General features: G+C 46.8%; 1 protein-coding gene across 1 annotated transcript; it reads left to right on the forward strand.

Annotated features, from left to right (window-relative positions):
• Positions 1-48: 48 nt before the first annotated feature.
• On the forward strand, positions 49-11,892 carry PNMA6F (PNMA family member 6F). The gene is given in 5 exon segments (XM_081042681.1): positions 49-396; positions 8,845-9,164; positions 9,166-9,440; positions 9,443-10,695; positions 11,778-11,892. Coding segments are annotated over 5 exon segments (2,073 nt in total). The 5' UTR covers positions 49-177; the 3' UTR covers positions 11,784-11,892.
• Positions 11,893-21,556: the final 9,664 nt, after the last annotated feature.

Below are 21,556 nucleotides of genomic sequence, written 5' to 3' on the forward strand. Positions count from 1 at the left end.
TTGGAAGTAGCGACAGCTAGTTCCAGATGAATTTGCTGCCAGTCAACCAAAATCTAGGAAACTGCGGCTGCCCTGCAGTGTGCTAAGCCCGTCGATGCTTTCCTGAAAACGCCTGTTGTGAAAGGAAGATGGTAATCAACAAGGATCAACATACAACATATAAGAGTTATCAGATCAATGAAGAACATCAATCAGGGTGACGTTTGGGAGGGATGGCTGGGGGAGTTCAGTGAGGCTACAGTTGAGATGAGACTTGAGTCACAAGAAGGACTCAGCCGTGTGAAAGTTGTTGAAGACAGGAAGAGTGTCCACATAAAAGGAACAGCAAGTGCAAACATCCCGCGACAGAAGCAAATTGGCCATGTTCCAAGATCAAAAGGAAAATGCCAGAGTGCAGTAAGTACACCAAGGGAAAGAAGAGTCACTCTGGAGGGGTGGTGCCAGGCACTGAAATTAAGTCTGAAGGACGCGGTCTAACTTTTTGCTTCATATTTTTAATTAATAAGAATTCAATGCTTTATTAGAAATAATGATCATAACCAACTTCTTGATTTTTAAGTACATTTTAACCATTTTATCCATTAGATGCTAAAAACTTTTTTCTTATGTTCCCGCCACATTTTATTATGAAAGCTTTGCAACATATAGATCAATCAAAAGATTTGTACCCATGTACCATTATGCTCTACTTGCTTGATTGCAGGGTCATCCTCACTTCAAAGTAAGTTGCAGACATCTATCAGTACATTTCACCCCTAAACACTTCAACACACAGAACATTAGCTGAACATCAATAACCATCCACTGTTCTTTTGGGTTTTGGTGGTAAAATTTACATACAGTGAGACACACGCATTTTAAATGCCCCATGCTGTGACTTTTGACAAACGCATACTCCAAACTCCTGTCAAGAGACAGAACACGATCAACACCCCAGAAATTTTCCTTGTGCCTATTCCCAGTGCCCTCACTACAATCCCACACAGGCAACTATTGTTCGAATTTTTTTTCCACCATAGATTACTTTTGCCTATTTGAGAACTTCATGTGAATGGAATCATATAGTATGTACTATTTTGTGTCTGGATTCTTTCATTTAGTATGATGAGTTTGAGACTTATATATGTTGTTGAATGTATTATTGCTCTTTTCCTTTTATTACTGAGTAATATTTCATTGTCTGGATATATCTAAGTTGTTTTATTCACTCACCACTTTATGATCTGGGTGGTTTCCATTTGGGGCTACTATAAATAAAGCTACTATGATTATTTGTGTACAAGTTCATGTAGACATATGCTTTCATTTTACTTGGGTAAGTACCTAGAAAGGGAATTGCCATGTCATAGTATAGTTGCTTTATAAGGAACTGCCAGAATATTCTCCAAAGTGTGGTACAATTTTATGCTCCCACCAGAAATGTATGAGAATTCCTTTAATTTCCAATCCTCCTCATCATTTGGGGTTGTCAGCATTTATTTTTAGCCATTTAAGTGGGTGTGAAGTGGTAACTCATTGTTATTTAAATTACCATCTCCCTGCTGACTAATCATGTTGAGCATTTTTAAAAAAAAATTTTTTTTTAATGTGCTTACTGGTCATTTCTCTATCTCCCTTTGGGAAATGTCTCTTTAAATAGCTTGCTCATTTTTATGAGATTGTTTGTCTTTTTATTGTTTACGTGTAGGTGTATTTTCACAAAAACGAGATCTTTTGAGGTATACCGTGTTTCCCCGAAAATAAGACCTAGCCGAACAATCAGCTCTAATGCGTCTTTTGGAGCAAAAATTAATATAAAAGTTATTATATGCTATATAATATAACATATTATAAGACCAGGTCTTAATTTTTGCTCCAAAAGACACATTAGAGCTCATTGTTCCACTAGGTCTTATTTTCGGGGAAACATGGTATTTGACATTTGATAACCTTGACACTTTTAAACTGTATAATCTAATAAGGTTTGACATGAAACCGTGACCACAATCAAGGCAATAAACATACCCATCACTCTCAAAGTTTCCTTCTGTTCTTTTGTAGTCCCTCTCGCCTGTTTCTTCTTGCTGTTCTCATTCTCAAACAAGCACTGATCTACTTTCTTGTCACTATAGGATAGTTTGCATTTTCTTGAGTTTTATATAAATGGAATCATATACTAAGCGTTCTTTTGCATGTCTCTCCTTTCACTCAGCAAAATTATTTTGAGATTCATCCGTATTGTTGCATATACCAACAGTTCATTCATTTCTATTGCTGAATTGTATTACATTGTGTGAATGTACCATAATAATGGGTTTATCCACTCATTGGTTGATGGACATCTAGGTTGTTTCCAGTTTGAGGTAACTATAAATAAAGCTGCTATGAACATTTGTGTGCAAGCCTTTATATGGACATATATTTCTTTTTATCTTGGGTAAGTACCAAGGAGTGGTATGGCTGACAATATACTAGAGATACATTTAACTTTTTAAAAAACTACCCAACTGTTTTACAAGGTGGTTGTACCATTTCACATCCCCATCAGCAGTATAGGAGTGTCGCACATTTTTGTCAATACTTGGTATGGTCAGTCTTTCTAGTTTTAGTCATTCTAATAGGTGTATAGTGTAATCTCATTATGGTTTTAATCTGGTTTTCTTGACTAGTGATGTTGAGCATGTTTTCATATCCTCATTAGCCGCCTGTATATCTTTGGTGAAGTGTCTGCTTAAACCTTTTGCCCATTTTATTATTATTGGGTTGTTTGTCTTCTTATTAAGTTGTACGTGCTCTTTATATATTCTAGATACAAGTCTTGTCAGGTACATGCTTTGCAAGCATTTTTTCCCACTCTGTGGCTTGTCTTTTTATTCTCTTAACAGTGTCGTTTGAAGAGAAGAAATTCTAAATTTTGATGAAGCTAAATTTACCAGGCTGCACTTTTATGAGTTATGTTTTTGGTGTCATATGTAGACATCTTTGTCTAACTCGAGATCACCAAGATTTTATTTCCTTTTAGAAGTTGTATGGTTTTACATTTATTTAGATTTCTGGTCCATTTTGAGTTGATTTTTGTACCTAGTATGAGATATGGGTCAAAGTTTATTTTTGTGCATGCGGGTATCCAATTATTCCAGCATCATTTGCTGAAAAGACTGTCTTTCTCCACTGTACTGCTCTGTGCCTTTGTCAAAGATCAGTTGTCCATAAATGTGTGAATTCGGGACTCTTTGCCATTCTATTGATACATTTTCTCTCTTTACACAAATAATATGCAGTTTTTATCACTGTAGTTTCATAATAATTTTTGAAATCAGATAGTGTGAGTTCTACCACTTTGTTAATTTCAATGTTGTTTTAACCAGTCTAGGTTTTTTTTTTGCATTCCCATATTAATTTTAGAATCATCTTAGTTTCTAGAAAACATGTCTGATGGGATTTTGATTGGGACTAGATTAAATTCTGTAGATCAATTTGGGGAGAATTGACATCTTAACAATATTGAGTCTTTTGACCCATGAAGTAGGTCTCTCTCTTTCTCCATTTCTTTTGGTCTTCAATTTCTCTCAGCAATGTTTTGTAGTTTTCAGGGTACAAATATTTCAGTCTTTTGCCAGATCTATTCCTAAGTGTTGCATATTTTTGATGGTATTGTGAGTAGTAATGTTTTAAAATTTTTTAACATCTAGGATTGTTCATTCCTAGTACATAAAAACGCAATTGATTTTTGTATATGGAACTTATATCCTACAACCTGCTAAACTCACCTATTAGTTCTAGCAACCGTTCTGTAGATTCTATTGTATTTTCTACATAGATAATTCTGTTATCTGTGAATAAAGACAGTTTACTTATTCCTTTCCAATCTGGGGGCTGTTTCTTTTCCTTGTCTAATTTCTCCGGCTTGAACCTCCAATACAATGTTGAATAGAAGATGTAAGAGTGGACATCCTGTCTTGTTTCTGATTTTGGGGGGAAAGCACTTCACTATTGAGGATGATGTTAGCTGTAGGTTGTTTTTTTTTTTTTTTTTTACAGATGTCCTTTATCAGGTCGAGGATGTTTCTATCTATTCCTAGTTTTCTGTGAGGTTTTTTTTTTTAAATCAGGAATGGATGTCGGTTTCTGTCAAATGCCTTTTCTACATCTATTGAGAAGATTGCTGTTGTCTGAATGTGTCCTCCCCAAATTCATATGTTGAATTGCTAACCCCCAAAGGTGATGGTATTAGGAGGTGGGATCTTTGGGAAATAATTATATCCCACTGGGATTAATGCCCTTATAAAAGAGGCTCCAGAGACGCCGCACCCCTTGACCATGTGAGGACACAGCAGGAAGGTGCTGGCTATGAACCAGGAAGCTACCCCTTACCAGAGATTGACCATACCAGTGCTTTGATCTTGGACTGCCAGCCTCTAGAACAGTGAGAAATCAATTTCTGTTGTTTATAATCCACCCAGTCTGTGGTGTTTTGTTATAGCATCCTGAATGGACTACAACATAGATCATAGGGTTTTTACTTTTTAGTTTGTCAATATGCAGATTTTTAAAAAATTTATTGGGGTGACATTTGTTAGTAAAATTACATGATTTCAGGTGTACAACTCTGTATTACATCATCTATAAATCCCATTGTGTGTTCACCACCCAGAATCAGTTATCCTTCCATCACCATATATTTGATCCCCCTTACACTCATCTTCCACCCCCCACCCTCCCCTTACCCTCTGGTAACCACTAAACTATTGTCTGTGTCTATGAGTTTTTGTTTCTCATTTGTTTGTCTTGTTCTTTTGTTGTTTTTGGTTTATATACCACATATCAGTGAAATAATATTGTTCTCTGCTTTTTCTGTCTGACTTATTTCACTTAGCATTATACTCTCAAGATCCATCCATGTTGTCACAAATGTTCCTATATCATCTTTTCTTACCGCGGAATAGTATTCCATTGTGTATATATACCACAACTTCTTTATCCATTCATCTATTGAAGGACATTTTGGTTGTTTCCATGTCTTGGCCACCGTAAACAAAGCTGCAATGAACACTGGAGCACACGTGTCTTTATGGATAAATGTTTTCAGATTTTTGGGGTAGATACTCAGAAGAGGGATTGCTGGGTCATATGGTAATTCTATTTGTAATTTTTTGAGGAACCTCCACACTGCCTTCTGTAGCGGCTGCACCAGTCTGCATTCCAACCAACAGTGTATGAGGGTTCCTTTCTCTCCACAGCCTCTCCAACACTTGTTACTATTTGTCTTGTTGATGATAGCCATTCTGACTGGGGTGAGGTGATATCTCATTGTTGTTTTTATTTGCATTTCTCTGATGATTAGTGATGTTGAGCATTTTTTCATATGTCTATTTGCCATTTGTATGTCCTCTTTGGAGAAATGTCTCTTCAGGCCCTCTGCCCATTTTTCAATTGGGTTGTTTGTTTTTTTGTTGTTGAGTTTCATGAGTTCCTTGTATATTTTGGATATTAGCCCCTTATCGAAGGCACTGTCTGCAAAAAATCTTCTCCCATTCCGTTGGTTGCCTCTTTATTTTGTCGATGGTTTCTTTTGCTGTGCAGAAGCTTTTAAGTTTCATATAGTTCCATTGGTTTTTTTAGCTTTTACTCAATATGCAGATTTACATTGATACAATTTCAAATGTTGAAACCAAACTTGCATTCTCATGATGGACTATTTAATCATGATATGTTTTCATTTTTGTATCTTTTTCAACTCGATTTGCTAAAATTTTGTTTAGAATTTTTGCATGTATGCTCATGAAGCATATCGATCTGTAGTTTTCTTTTCATAGCATGTCTTTGTGTGGATTTGATATAAAGGTAATGCTGGCCTCATTAAATGAGTTGGAAGTAGCTTTCCTTCTCAGTTTTCTGGAAGAGTTTGTGCAGTATTGGCATTATTTCTTCCTTAAACAATTGGTAGAATTTGAGTTTACTGCTTGCATATTTGTTTGCACGTGAGGACAGACCACAAAGTATGCAATGCTGGGTGCCGAAAACTCGAAGACCCAGAACGCAGAGTTCATGGTGATCATGACAGAGGGAAAATCCTGGAGAGGAGAGAACCACAGACAAGAAACCCACATTTGGCATATGTATTCTGCCCAAATCTCTCGTGACCCTTGAGCTGTGTATGCAGAGGACTAGCTCCAAGATAAGAGCTGAGCAGAGATTTCACTTAATGCCCAATACAAGGGAGACCAAGTTTGGACTTTGAATTTAGTTAGCTGCCTGCTAACTAAGAACACATAGAATTCACAAATGTGTATGCGTCCAATAACAGAATTTCAAACTATATGAAATAAAACTTAGCAGAATAAAGGGAGAAATAGATATTTCCACAATTATAGTTGGATATTTTAACACCCCTGGCTTGGCAATTTATATTAGGCAAAAAAAAATCAGTAAATATATAGAAGATCTGTATGACGTTATTAATCACCTTAACGTCATTGATATTTACAGAACACGAAACCCTGCAACTGCAGACCATAGATTCTTTACAAGGACACATTGTACATTCACCAGGATCGATCAAATGCTGGGTCATAAAGCAAGTCTTAACACATTTAGAAAAACTGAAATTTTACATAAGTTATTTATGACTACAATCGAATTCCATTACAAATGAATAACAACAATATATCCCCAAATATTTGGAAAATCAACATCACACTTAAAAAAAAAAACAACCCATGGGTCAAAGAAGAAAACACGAACTTAGAAAATATTTGAAATGGATTGATAATAAAAATAAAACATCACATTTAATGGGAGGCAGCTGAAGAAGTGACTAGAGGAAGATTTGTTGCTTTGAATGTTATGTTAGAAAAGAATAAAGGCATAAAATCAATGCTCTAAGTTTCCATCTAAAGAAGCTAGAAAAAGAAAAGCAAAGTGAATCCAAAATAAGTAGGAAAAATAATAGAGATAAGAGCAGAACTAAATAAAATAGCAAACAAACTATGGAGAAAATTAGCAAAGCCATACATTTTTTTAAAAGAGCAATGAAATTTATAACCCCTAGCAAGATTAATCAAAAAAGAGAAGGTACATTAATCATCAATATCAGGAATGAAAGAGGACTATCATGATACATCATACAGGTATTAAAAGAATAATAGGGACTATTATGAGCAACCTTATGCCAATAATTTTGATAACTTAGATAAAATTGACTATTTCCTTGGAAACAAAGCAATTTATCAAAACTGAAAACAAGTCAAATAGAAAATATGAATAGCTTTATTTCTTATGATTGAATTTAATTTAGTATCAGAAAACTCCTAGAAAAACAACAACAACACACACACAAAAGAACATTCCAGGCCCATGGGTGAGTTCTAGCAAATATTTAAGGAACGAAAATCGTCAATCTTACACAAACACTTTAATGAAACAGAGGAGCAGGGAACAATTCGCAACTTATTTTGTGAAGCAAGGATAAACCTGGTGCTAAACCTTGATAAAAAAGGTTATGAAAAAGAGAAAATTACAGAAAAATATCCCTCATGAACAGTGTAGCAAAAATCCTTACCTTTCAGCCAATCAAATCCAGCAACACACAGTAAGGAAAGTTTTTCTATTGTCTATTTACAGATGTTCAATGACTTGTATAGACTCTATGTTCACCCGACAGGAAGCTCACACATTTTCAATATGATGGATGCCTGTGTGGTTGCGAGCTGGTTTTACAGTGTAAAGAGGTATGATTAGGCACCTGGCATGGCCACAGCTAACTTGCGTCTGTCGTGGAGATTCCAGGCTTAGTAAGGTTAGGCTGTGAGTACAGTGGCACTGGGGATGTGTTCTTAGATTCCTTTGCCCCCTGCCCATATTTGCTACAATTATTGATGGAGGTCATTTTAGGGATGGAGGGCCAGTGGGTGTGTCCGTGTTTCTTCTGGAGACTCCAAGCCTTGCCACTTCAAGCCCTTACCAAGCAGCCCCCGTTACCAGGGCAACACTGACACCTCTTCACGTGCTCTCCTGATCCAGTCATTTGCCCTGCATCCAGACGCAGAGATCATTCTCCCACATCTACCTGGGGCTTCTGGGAGCGCTGGGAAGGCCCCGTGGCCTTAGCACAGAGGGAGCTACCTGGGAGACCCCTGGGTTGTGCAGCCCTGGGCCAAGTTCTTCTGACTCTGGCTCCAGGGCTTTGCAGTGGCCTCTGGAGTCCGCCCTGCAGCCACAGGCGGCGTTTCCCCGCGCTGCAGCGCTCTCAGAGGCGGAGAGAGTGAGTAGACAACCAGGGACTTCGCTTGGGTAGGACCCCAGAAATACCGCGGACCCACCCCTTGGGTAGGGGCTGGATCACTGCCCCAGCAGGACAGCAGTGGGGGCAGGAGGAGGTTCTCAACCAGGCGATGGCAGGGACGGGATGGGTGGCTCTTGGCTGCGGAAGGGCAGGTGCTGGTGGAAGAGGGAGGGACTCTGGACTCCAGTGTGTGCGTGTGTGTGTGTGTGTGTGTGTGTGTGTGTGTGTGGTGGGGGTGCACCAGGGAGTCTCCAGGTTGCAGGGGTCAGAGTAGAGAGCCCAGGGCGCTGGGAGCCTGCGCTAGGAAAGAGGATGAGAGCTCACAGGCTGCGGGGTTGCAGACGGTGGTGGGAGGGACACTGGCTATTAAGGCCGGATCTGGGACTTTGGCCAAGGCCACGGGGGTGGAGGGGGTCTTCTCGCTGCAGAGGTGAGGGGTGCAGTGGCGGTGGGCTTTGAGCCTTGGCTGTGGGAGGTGGGGGACTTGAAATGGCCAGGGAGGAGCTCCAGGCCTCTGTTGTGCGGGGAGGTGGGGTGGGCTGTGTGGCACTAATGTACCTCTTGCTCCTTTGCAATCTCAGGCCTCCTCGGCAGATACTGCGACAGTCTGCGAGCCCCTGTCTGATTGCGCCCGCTCCGCCCAGGCCCTGGCGATGGCATTGATGATGCTGCGAGACTGGTATGGCTCGATGGGTGCAAACGCACAGTTGTCCCTGCTCATCCTGGGCATCCCAGACAACTGCGAGAACCAGGAATTCCAGGAGGCCATGCAGGCTGCCTTGTGGCCCCTGGACAGGTACCGCGTGCTGGGCAAGGTCTTCACACAGGAGCTTGGGTCCAGGGTTGCATTAGTTGAGTTCGCTGACAGTTTAAATCGAAGTTTGATCCCCGGGCAAGTACGTCAAGGGAGGCACCTGGACTGTGATCTTCCTGCCCCAGGCCTCTGAGTCTGAGTTACAGGATAGACGTAATTTCCCTGCACAGCCCCAGACGCAAGCAGTCGCTGGCAAGGCAGGTGAGGCAGGAGCTGCAGGTGAGGCTAGAGCCCCAGATGAGAAGAAAGCTGCAGACGTGGCAGGAGCTGCAGGTGAGGCAGGAGCTGCAGGTGAACTAGGAGCTGCAGGCGAGGCAGGAAATCCAGGTGAAGCTGGACCTGCCGGTAAGGTAGGATCTGCAGATGGGCAGGATCTGCAGTTGAGGAAGGAACTGCAGATGTCACAGGACCTGTGGGTTTAGCAAGAGCCACAGGTGAAGAAGAAGTGGTGGGCATGGCAGGAGGCCCAGGAGAGGCAGAGGCCTGGATTCAGCAATGGAACCAGGCCCTGCAGCCTGTGCTGGAAAATGTGGCCTACCCAGAACTGAGAACCTTTTCTGGGACACAAGAGCCAGGCAGAGAGGAAGAGCCCTTTGAGAGCTGGCTGGACCATGCCAATGACATGCTGTACCAGTGGCGCCACATATCGGAAAGGGAGAGGAGGAGGAGGCTGGTGGAGAGCTTGGCTGGCCCCGCACTGGATGTCATGTGTGGCCTCCTGGATGAAAATCCCCACATCACTGCTCACGAATGCCTGGTGGCGCTGGTGCCGGTGTTCGGGAACAAGGACACTCGCATGGTCGCGCGGATGAAGTTCATGACTTGTGCCCAGCAGCCCCAGGAGACCCTCTTTGCCTACGTGATATGCCTGGAAGGCCTGCTGCAGACGGCCATGGAGAAGAAGGCCATCCACCCCACTCTTGCAGACCAGGTGCGCGCCCGGCAGGTGCTGATGTGCGCCCGCCCCAACAGGACACTGCAGAGCAAACTTAGGAGGATGGGGCTGGAGAGGAGTCCGCCTGGCTTCATGGGGATGCTGCGTCTCATTCGAGAGACAGAGACATGGGAAGCCATTCTGGCTGGCAGCTATCAGTTCCAAGTGGAAGAAGAGGCCCTCGCGTGTATTAGACATCTGGCCACCGCCCACGCAGCCCCATCCTGCACAGGTGCCGCCCGGGCCGTCCTGGCCAGTGCAGATGCCGCCCAGGCCACCTCAGGCCATGAGGATGTCACCCAGGCCACCCTGTGTAGTGCAGATGCCGCCCAGGCTGCCCTGGCCAGTGAAGGTGCCACCCAGGCCATCCCTGCCACTGCAGATGCCACCCAGGGCGCCTCAGGCCATGAAGATGCCACCCAGGGCGCCTCAGGCCATGAAGATGCCACCCAGCCCATCCCTGCCACTGCAGATGCCACCCAGGGTGCCTCAGGCCATGAAGATGCCACCCAGGGCGCCTCAGGCCATGAAGATGCCACCCAGGGCGCCTCAGGCCATGAAGATGCCACCCAGCCCATCCCTGCCACTGCAGATGCTGCCCAGGCCATCCCTGCCAGTGCAGAAGCCGCCCAGGCCGCCCCGGCCAGTGCAGATGATGCGGAGACCACCCTAGCCCATGCCAAGGTCAGTGAGGCAGGTCCTGGCACTGCCGACTCTGGTGAGGCTGCTTCTGAAACCTATGCCACCACTGGGGCAGCCCCTGCCCCTGAGGAGGCCACCAAGGCCTCCCCTGCCACTCAGGGACATGACCATGCCCCCCCCCACTCCCCCCCCCCCCCCGCAGGCCTAGGTCGCGCAGGCCCCTCAGAGGCCCTTAGCGGCCCCGCCCCTGCCTCTGTGGGCAGTGCTTCCGGGGAGGGCCCAGGAGGTCCCATTGGTGACCCAGGGGGCCTGGCCCAGGCAGGACACCAGGAGGCTGAGGAGCCCCCCCAGGAGGGGCTGCAGCCCACCCTGGAGGAGTCAGGTAATGAGGATGGGACAGGGGAGATGAGCTCCCCCGAGTCCTCCTTGGGCAAATAGGCTCAGAAGGCCCAGCGGCCTCCTCTCCTCTGGGGCAGCAGAGCCCTGGAGGCAGGCGGAGGCCAGACCGGGGAAGCCGCCTCACCCCACATGGGGAGCAGGGCCAGGGAAGGGCCCACCCGGCTCAAACTAAGCCCCCGGGCCCCACTACCCTCAAGGGACCCTGACCACCACCCTCAGCCCTTCCGAGTGACCACGATGACCACGTGTGACAGCAAATGGGGTGGGGTGAAGTTGTCCTGCTTCCATGGCAGCACTACACCCAGCCCCAAACACTCTCACCTCGGGCAGCCGGCCTGGGAGCAGCCCTGAGCAGCCCGTCCCAGCCTAGGTGAGGGACACCTGAAGACGTGTGTCACTCACTCTGCACTGGGAGACATTAGGGGCCATCCCTAGCGTTCCTTCCATTCTCCGTCCCCTGGGGCAGGCTGCTCCCTGTGCTGGGAAGCCCCCGCCCTGTTTCTCTGTAGGCCCCACGGTGGCCCTCGTGTCAAGTCACCCCCCCCCCCACACACACACACAGTTCGTGTGCAGAGCCGCCCGGTGTGCGTGCCCCCGGCTGGGTGTCCTCACCGACCTGTGCCATCACCTCTGGGCCCCGGCACGTGCTGTGAGCTTCCTGCCAGCCAGGGCTCTGCTCACTCTCATCCAGTGTTGTGAGCTTAACCTCTGCTTTCTCCATGTAGGTGTAGGCCAACTGCTGCTTGTTCTTGTGGAGATGTGTGTGTTCTTCTCTGAGCAGTTACCCCCGCTGACCACCCCACCCCGGAGACCCCGAGCCCAGCCCCAGGAGACTGCAAGAAACACAGATGAGGGCATGGCCGGTGCTCGCCTGTGACCTCAGGAAGGAAGAACTGCACCGGGGCCAGAGGAGGACTGTGCTCTGATGTCTCACCCTGTTGTTCCCTGTGACTCAGTTTCCTCAGCCTGGTGGAGTGTCCCCTGCTGTGTTTTCCAGCATCCTGTGACTGTCCTGTCCGGACCATCGGGCAGGGCCAGACCCAGCATGTGGGCCAGAGGGGTGGGGTGCCCTGCAGTGAGTGGACATCGTCAGCGTCCATCATCCTTCAGTGGCCAATCGTGGGGCCCTCTGGAAGGGGAACTATGGCAGGAGGGCTGTGGCATAGTGGGGACAGCTGAGATACCTTTTCAGGGTCCCCAGGAGCAGGGTTCCCGAGACTTATGGACTCTAGTAGCCATTAGAAGTTCCTCTCTGTTTTCATTCCCTTTCTTCAATGGTTTCAGTAAATGTTTCTGTTCAATAAATGTCATCGAATGTTTCAGCTGAGTCTCTCTTCTCCTGTGGGCTATTGAAGGGAGGGTCCGCTGGGGGTGAGGGGTACTAGAGTAGCCTGGGACCCTGAGTCAGTATTAGGGTATAGTGAAGGCAGGGTACAAGAGATGCTGTGAGGTCCCCTGTGTTGAAACTCGTGGGCACTGGCAGGGGCTGGTTGGGTCCCCAGGAATCTCAGGGATCTTCCAGGAGTAAGTAGATTAGACATTGAAGGAAGGGAAGGGACAGCAGGCAGGACCGGAGGTCCCGGGAATCCTGGCAGGGGTGTGGGGTCTCAGGGTGCTCAGTCAGGGAGGTCATGTGTTAGTCTTAGAGACAGAGTGGCCTGGGTCTGAGGCCAGATACCCCTGTAAGGAGCTCGGTGCAGGACTCTGGGGAGGTGTGCTTGCTCACCCCTACATAATCAACCTACCCTGCCAGCTGACAAGTGGCCAGCCTCAGTGTAGCCACTGATGGATGTTTGGGCACTTGGGGGTGTGTGATGGCTGAGGAACGGAGGGTGGGCCAGGTGGTGTTTCATGGGTATTACACCTTGCCTGTGGGGAGGAGAGGCTGAGATGGTCTTACCAGTGCTGGGCCCTCCCCTCTAACCCCAAGGGACCATAAGTCCACCATAAATTGAGGGCGGCACTCCATTGGCCATTGAAGTGATCTGAGTCTTTGGGAGACAGACAGAAGGAGGGACTGGGTCCTTCCCTGCCTGTGTGTGGGGAAGGGACAGTACTGTTGACCAGGAAATGGTGAGGGATCCTTGGGGGGCTTGCTTAGTTTGTGCCCACAGGAGTCCTCCAGCTATTCTGAAGGGACAGACTTTTTAACCACTGACACAATACGGGTGAAGGACACAGTCTCCAAAGTAGCTGATGAGCTACGGTAAGCATCTTGCAGGGAGCTGAGGCCCAAGCCTGCGCTGCCCAACCAGTCTGCAGGAACCGTGCATCTGGAGAGACTTGGGCCATGTTGTAAGAGCTGCAAACAGCGGAGCTGCAGGGGTGGAGGGGCCCCTGGAAGTGCTGGGCACACACAGGCAATCAAGGGGGATTTGCGGGGAGGGGTGTTTGGAAGGAGGTCATGAGGGTCACATCTACTGTACCTTCTGAAGTTTTCCCCACCCAAAGCCTCCATCATTTGGGGGCTCCCTTTCAAGGCCACCATCCCCCATCTGGACCCCACCCTTTCTTCCTGGAGCCTTGATCAGGGCTTGCCTCCCAAGCAGCTGTCCCTGCACATGACAGTCCTTCCCTTGAGTATGTTGGCTGCCTGCTCCTCTGGCTGCCCTGTTCCTTCCCCAGCTGTCCATCTGGGCTCAAACTCATGCTCCCATTCTCACATTAGAAAGCCGGAGGTCCCTATCTCCTTAGTACTTCTTGGAAGCATCACAAAGAAGGAAGATTAACGCCCTGAGCAGATTGCTTTCCTATGCCAGGGTGTGGCTGGATGGATTTCTCTCCAGCAGGGCTGGCAGCCAGCCCAGATTACCAACGAGTACCCTCAGGGCCTGTGGCCCTGTTTCTGGGAACATTAGGCTCCTTAAGACTGCGCTCTAACATCCCTGAGCCCAGACCCTGGTGTTCCAGTACATGCCCACCTGGGCTTGGCACAGCCTGAGCCCTGTGCTGCATGCCCTCCACTCTGGGCTTTCTGTGGCAATGCTTGTGGCAATGGCTTACATGGCACCCCCCCCACCTTGTTTCCAGTTCCACATGGCAGTCCAAGAGCCATGATCTTACCGGGCCAAACATGGGACAGCAGACTTGGCAATAATTACTCTGCAATTACCAGCCACACACCCCAAAGATGCTGAAGGTTTGGGTCCTGGGAGAAGAGTGAGCTTCTTCCTAAAGGCTTCCATCTCTGAACACTGACTACCTGCCAGGCAGTGGGCTGAGGAACTGGATCTATACTCTCTCATCAAGTCCTCAGAGGAGCCCTGGGGAGGGGGGCACTGTTATGACCCATCTAATCCAGGTGAGGCTACCAGGCCCAAGAAGGGACTTGCCCAAAGTCCCACAGCTCCTCACTGCAGGAGCTGGGATTCTAGCCCAGTCTGGCAGACTGCATAGCCTGGGCCCTGGAAATATGGCTGAAGGACACTTGAGGCATGTATTTAGCAGTGACAGTCCCAGAATTACAGATAGGGGAATGCCTGGGAGCCGGTGGAGCTGCCAAGGCCAGGAGGATCTGAAGGGAGAGCAGGAAGGTCGGAGGAAGAGGGGAAGCTACTGAGAGGCAAGTGTCATCCTGCCCACCCTGGTGACTCAGGGCCCCAGCAGACCTAGTGATGAAACCACCCTCCACCTCTATAGGCCACACCCTCTCAGAGGAGGGGCCAAGGGCATCCAAGGGGTCTGTTACTTTCATTGTTTACCAAGAGTGGCCCCAGGCCCAGTGCATTCCTCCCCAGAAGACGGGTCCTGGGGGGTGGGGGGCGTTCTGTAGGGTTTGTTGCTGGCCTGTTCACTCACACGTTGGATAGCTGTTCTGTTTGGCGGGGCCAGCCCCTGTGCCAGCAGCTGGGCACACAGAGAGGGAGGGGCCGATGGAGGAGAGAGATACCCTGATATAGGTAGTTGTAGCAGGGACCACAGCGGCCCTCTTTGAGCACTTTCTAAGTGCAGGCCACCACCTTAGGACTTTGTTGCATGGGTGCTGCTTTACATGTGGAGTCCCGTGTCTTATGTTGGGGTGACACAGATCATCTGGGACTGAATGTGCTTGGTATGGGGTATGTCTGTGGGCCAGAGATCAACTTAGACGACATGGTACTCAGTCTGCACGATGCACAGCATCTCCCTGGAGGAGATATATTCTGAGCTCAGTCATAAAGGCCAGCCAATGCTAAAAGGTGGAAGGAGGACTAGGGAGAAAGTGTCGCCTGTTCCATCGGAAAGGAGAGCCGTGAGCACCATGATGTGTGTATACCTGGAGTGCCAGGAATGCCGAGAGGATAGTGATGAGGCTGGAAAATCAAAGAGGGACTAGTAGTGAGGTTTATCATAACAGGTAGAGAGCTCTCTTGAAATCTGCTATGGACAGCATTCTGTGAAAAAGTACTGAAGGGTGGTCTACATCAGGAAAGAGGTGGCCAGCTCCAGTTGTTGCTAAGGGAACCACTACAATTACAAGACAAGAGAGGCAAGAAAGCAATTTGGAAAGATGGAGAGATTTTGAGGCTAGAACAGAAATAATCCTCTGGTGAATGACAAATACAGTCACAAAAGATAGTTTTCCGGAGACACAGGCTGGCCCCCCTGTGACAGGCAGGCTTTCAGTCCCATGACCTTCGCCTCCTGGTGTTACGCCCATGAATATGTAAAGTTACATTGCAGGTGTAATTAAGGTTAGTAATCAGTTTCCCTTACAATAGGGAGATTATCTTAAATTCTCCGGTGGGTTCTTGACAAGCAGAACGTTTTCCTCACTGAAGGCACAAGGGAAAGCCAGAGCGATTTGAAGCTTGTCTGCAGATGGAGGGGGAATGAATGTGAGAAGGAACGTGGGTGGCAGTGGCCCGTAGGAGCAGAGAGTGGCCCCCAAATGACAGCCAGCAAGAGAATGGGGACCTCAGACTGACAGCTGCCTGGAACTGGATTCTGCCAACAACCCTGGATTAGTCTGGAAAGATTGTGCTTCAGACTGTCCACAGAAAACCTTGGCCAGCTGACACTCTGATTGTAGCTTTGGGAGCTCGGCCTTGCCTGGACTCCTGACCTAGGGCAACTGTGCATACTAGCTGGGCATTATTGTAAGCTTCTAAATTGGTAGTAATTGGTAGCCATGATAACACTCCCCCGGTAAGTGTAGCTTCTTCCTATGGGTGTGGCCAGTAGGTGTGGCTTTCTCCTCACTGTCCAGGCCTAAGGCATGGTGGGTGCTGGGCGTGGTGTCACTCAGTCTCCCGGCCCACTTTGGTCAACTTCTAGCTGTTTTCCTGGCTTAACTGGTTACTGTGGTTGCAACAATGCAATATATTCGTCCTCGCTTACCTTTCTTTATAAGGTCTCCCTCTTTAAATTCACTAACCAAACTCATTTTATTCCTAGCAACATGTCTCATCACTGAAAGCTGCATCTTTAAATGTCCGTGAGGTCCCAAATTTTAGAGTTTTGAAGACTCCAGGTTTCCTCTTCTTTCTCTTCCTCTGTACCCTCTCCTCTCTTGGACCTTTGGTGCAAGGGTGTTGGAATTGGTTCTAAAACTTGCAGGTCCAGTCCATTCTCTCCACCGGCATCATCTGAGCAGGATTAATGTAACAGAACATGAACTTGCATACTCAGCCCAGCAAGAAGACCCATTTCTCCAAGTAACATTTCCATGCACACGGTGACAAATAGCAACAATACAATGAGGAAATTTAAAGTTTGAGCCTGGAAAGCTCCTTAGCTCTTTATTGCCATGGACCAAAATATGGAATTGGCTTCCTTGATTTCAGCCCCATGATTTTAACTCATACCTCTTTCCTTTATAATTTCTCTAACTTGTATCACTGTCCATGGTTATGGGTTGATTGTGTCTCCCTAAAAGAATATGTTGGAGTCCTAACCTCCAGTTCTTCAGAATGTGGCCTCATTTGGAGACAGGATCTTCACAGAAATAATCCAGTTATCATGAGGTCATCCGAGTGGGCCCTACTCAATAAGTTAGGTGTGCTTATATAAAGGGGAAACTTGGAAACACACATATGCACGGGGAGAACACTCTGTGAAGATTGGAGTGATACTGCCACAAGCCAAGGAAGTACCAGAAACTAGGAGAGAGGTCTGGAGCAGATCTTCCCTTACCACCTTCAGAGGGAGCATGGCCTTACTAACACCTTGATCTTGGAATTCTGGCCTTCAGACTGAGACAATAAGTTTCTGTTGTTTAAACCACTCAGTCTGTGGTACTTTGTTACAGGAGCCCTAGCAAACTATACAACCTATTTCTTTATCTCAGGCAGTTTTCAAGCCAAAACCATAATTCTTTATTTGTGTAGTTATTCGCCACTTAATGACGGGAATATGCTCTGAGAAATTCGTACTTAGGCGATGTTGTCACTGTGCAAACATCAGAGTGTACTTACACAAGCCTAGATGGTCTCGCCTGCTGCACACCTAGGCTGTGTGGTATTGCCTATTGCTCCTAGACGACAAGCCTGGATAGCATGTCCCTGTACAAGACTACATGAGATTAAATCAAGGACAAGAGAAAATGATGCAGTTAAGAGAGGTACTAAACACAAGATGGATGAGGCTGCAGCTGGCGTAACACGGCACATTGTTTGACAGCAAACCTGTTTTTTTTTTACAAGGAGAAAGAATATACTCTAAAATAACAATAAAAAGTATAGTACAGTAAATATATAACCCAGTAACATGGTTATTTATTATTATTATCAAGTATTATACACTGCACATAATCATATGAACTATACTTTTATACAACTGGCAGGGAAGCAGGTTTATTTACACCTGCATCACCACAAACAAGGGAGACATGCATTTTCCTAAGTCATTATGACAGCTATGATGTCACTTGGTGATAGGAATTTTTCAGCTCCTTTAAAATCTTGTGTGGTCTGTTGTGTGGAACATCAGGTTGGATTCCATTTATATGCCCTTTCCATATAAAAACAAAGAAAGATAATTTAAAAATGAAGCAATAAAAATTGTTAGTGCAAATATCTGGTGTTTTTCATGGATTACGAAACATCTTCCATGTTTGCTCTCCTAAATTTGCGTTCTGTGGTATCTGCACCATCAAGAGGAAAAAAAACACCACTGCCATCTTTAAAAGAGTAAACAGCTCCCCCCATAACCTAATATACCATGAAAGATTTTTTTCTTCATTCCACCATGTAGCATCAACTTAAGCAGGTCTTTAAACTTTTTGGTCTCAGGACCACTTTGCAGTCTTAAAATTTGTTGAAGACCCCAAAAAGCTCTTGTTTATGTGGGTTACACATATCAATATTTATGGTATTAAAATTAAAAATGAGAAATTAAAAAAAATATTATTCATTCATTTAAAGATGGCAGTAATAAAACCTTTACATGCTAACATGAATAACGTTTTATTAAAAACTCTATATTTTACAAAACAAATAAAAGTTAGTGGGAAAGGTGGCATTGTTGTCCATTTTTGCAACTCGGTTTGATGTCTGGCTTAATAGGAGACAGCTGGGTAATCACATCTAGGTAGGCTCTGGAAAACTCCACTTGGCCCTTGGGAAAGAGAGTGCAAAAGGCAAAAACATCTTAGTATCATTGTGAAAAGAGATTTGATCTTGTGGACCCTTCCTTAAAAGGGCCTCAAGGACTGCCCCTCACCCCCGGGTTTCCTGGACCCTGCTTTGATAACTGCAGTGCCATTCTGTACTTCTTGGGTTCTTGGGATGTATTTGTTGTGTTGACTCTGGTCACTGTTAGCATTAATAATACATTTCATGTTTGTGGATGCTCCTTGCTCCACCATCATCCTGTCTGATGCTGTTACTGTGTGGAAAGCCATCTGGAGCAGCACGGCTGAGCCAAAAGATAAGAATGAAACAGTGGTGAGGCCAGGGATATGGAGGGACATTAGAGTTAGGCAGGATGGAGTCATGCATTCGTCAACAAGCATTTCTGTAAGCCTGTACTTGCTGCTGAGCATAACAAGATAAGTAGGACAAGGTCATTTCCCTTGGAAAAGTAAGAAGTCAGCATGGGGGACAGATAAAGTGGAAAGTAAGTAAGCACAAAAACACGAGATCATTGTTACATGGAGTAGCAACAGAATAGGCAGATTGCTGCAGGGGAGGACCGATCAGATCTATGGGTGCTGTGTCTGGAGGATTTTCTTAGGGTGGCTCAGGAAGTGGACATTCCAGATAGAGCAAAGGATACACTCCAAAGCATGCAGGCAGGACCACATATCCACTGCTGAGGGCACTGCCAGCACGGGGGTGGGCTGTGAGATAAGGTGGAGGCCTGGGAACCACAGCATCAGCAGCCCCTGGGAACTTTCAGAAATGTAAATTCTCAGGCCACAGCACTCTGAGTTCTAACAAGCTCTCCAAGTAGTTCTGACAAAAAGAAAGTTCTAGAGCCCCATGGCCCAGCATTGGGCTAAGAGTGCAGGGTTTTGCGTGGCTGGCTGGATTCTAAGCTCAGTTTCACCACATTGTGACTCCCAGTAACACTCAACCTTTTTGAACCTCAGTTTTCACAACTATGAAATGACCACAATAAAGACATCTCCCTGATAAGTGTGCAGGATGGAGCCATGTATATGCAGCACTGAGGCCTGTGTCGCAGACGCAGCCCTCAGCGGATGTCCCTGGCCGCTTCCGGGAGCATTGTCAGTGTGGGAGCTGATGGACTGGGGAGCTCACTCTCGTTCGCCCTTCACCATGTGACTGCTCTTGATACAGAACTGGGTGCACTCAAGCAGGTCCCATTGCTCAGTTGACTTGCTTTTTGGTGATTACCCATTTCATCCCAATAAACACCATTGCCTTCCCTTCTTGGGTCCTCAGTTTCCTTGTCTGTAGAACGGAGATCATGAAATGTGCTCTCAGTGTGCCGCCAGGAAATGAGATTACAGGAGCAGGTCTCTTATCCTTTTCTTCACTGCTGGGATTGTCCTTCAGTGTATCCCCAGCATCATGCCCCAGCAGGAATGCTCCTGGGGGCAGACCACTGTTTCCACCCCTCCTTTGCACCCTGCACCACACCAGCCACATGCAGCGCTGTTGTGGGAAGAAGCCCTGTGGTTTTCCCAGAGGGGCTGCTGAAGCCTTGCCTTGCTTCGGCCCTGCCTGGCCTTCAAACACACCGCCTCAGCCCTGCTTTCTGTGGCCCCTCTGGCTCCTGTGATGGTAGGGTGTGACTGGCATGGACCTGATCGGGCCGTCGGCTGCCTGACGGCCTGTCTACTCAGGTGAAGATGCAGTGGCTGGAGGCTTGGGACAGTGCGACACAGGGTGTTTGGGAGGCACAGTGAGCTCTCTGTGCCTTCCAGGTGCCAAGGCTCTGATTCACAGCAGGGCTGGATTCCCAGGGAGCAGAGTGGTGGGGACCCCGTGTATCTGGAGCCACACAGAGAGTGTGAAAATGCAGATGTCAGGGCATAAGCCCAGATCCCCAAACCAGACTCGCAGGGGCGGGGCCCTGGAGTCTGAATTTTAGTTGCAAGGGTGGTGTGGTGCTGAGAAACACGTTTGCAAGTCTCACAGGTCAGCGCTGGAGGTCTTCCCCAGTGAAGCTCCCATTTTAAGGTCATGGGCCTGCACAAGCAAGGTTAAGACCCCGTAAGACGGCCTTTGAAAGTTCCAGGCAGCTTTGGAATTGACTACAACCCCAAACTTCTGAGTATCATTTCAGAGCATAATTTTGCCGTTTGATCAGATTCAAATCCTTTGGAATTAGACATCTGTAAGTGATGTGCTCTGTAGCCAGGCAACCAGAAGCCATTCTTAGTAACCAGGTGTGCAGAGGCCCTCGTGAGGATGTGTGTGCTTTAGCACTGGAACTGAATGGCCTGTGCTGAGAATGAACAGGTAAATACATATTGTGTACTAAGGAGAAACAGGGATGAAAGAGTCATTGAATGATAGACTCATTGCTCCTGAGTATGTGAGGTGGCATAGTTGGTAAGGGCAGGTGCAGGTGACACGTGCAAGAAAGAGGCTGAACTCCATGACCGAACTGCACCGTAGTTACAATAACAGAGCAAACACTGAGTGACCATGAGGCACCAGGCCCTGTGTGAAACATTCTGAGTAGAGTATTTGGTCCACACCTCACAAGAACCCAGAATGACCATTTTTTCAGACGAAGAAACAGATGGGTTGGATGACTTACCAAGGTCACACAGCTGGTGTTTGTTAGGGCCTGAAATTCAACCATGTCGCATCACCATAATTTTCCTTTGCAGACATTATTTTTTAGGTTGTTTGCACTGGAGTCATTTTAGAAGATATGTGATTTAACAAGTTCAACTTCATGAGTATCTACTTACTGGTGGTATTCTGGTGCTCAGCGCTGTGGGGGATTTAAAACTGAAGGATGATGTCGCTTGCTCACTCTTCCATTTATCAGCAAGTATTTATTATTGAGCTCCTACCATGTGTCAGGCAGCGTGAGGCTCTGAGGACACTGCAGTGAGCACACATCCACAAGCCCTTGGTCTGTAGGTTAATAATCCCCAAAT

Source organism: Rhinolophus hipposideros, assembly GCF_964194185.1.
Source record: "Rhinolophus hipposideros genome assembly, chromosome: X".
Classification (NCBI taxonomy): domain Eukaryota; kingdom Metazoa; phylum Chordata; class Mammalia; order Chiroptera; family Rhinolophidae; genus Rhinolophus; species Rhinolophus hipposideros.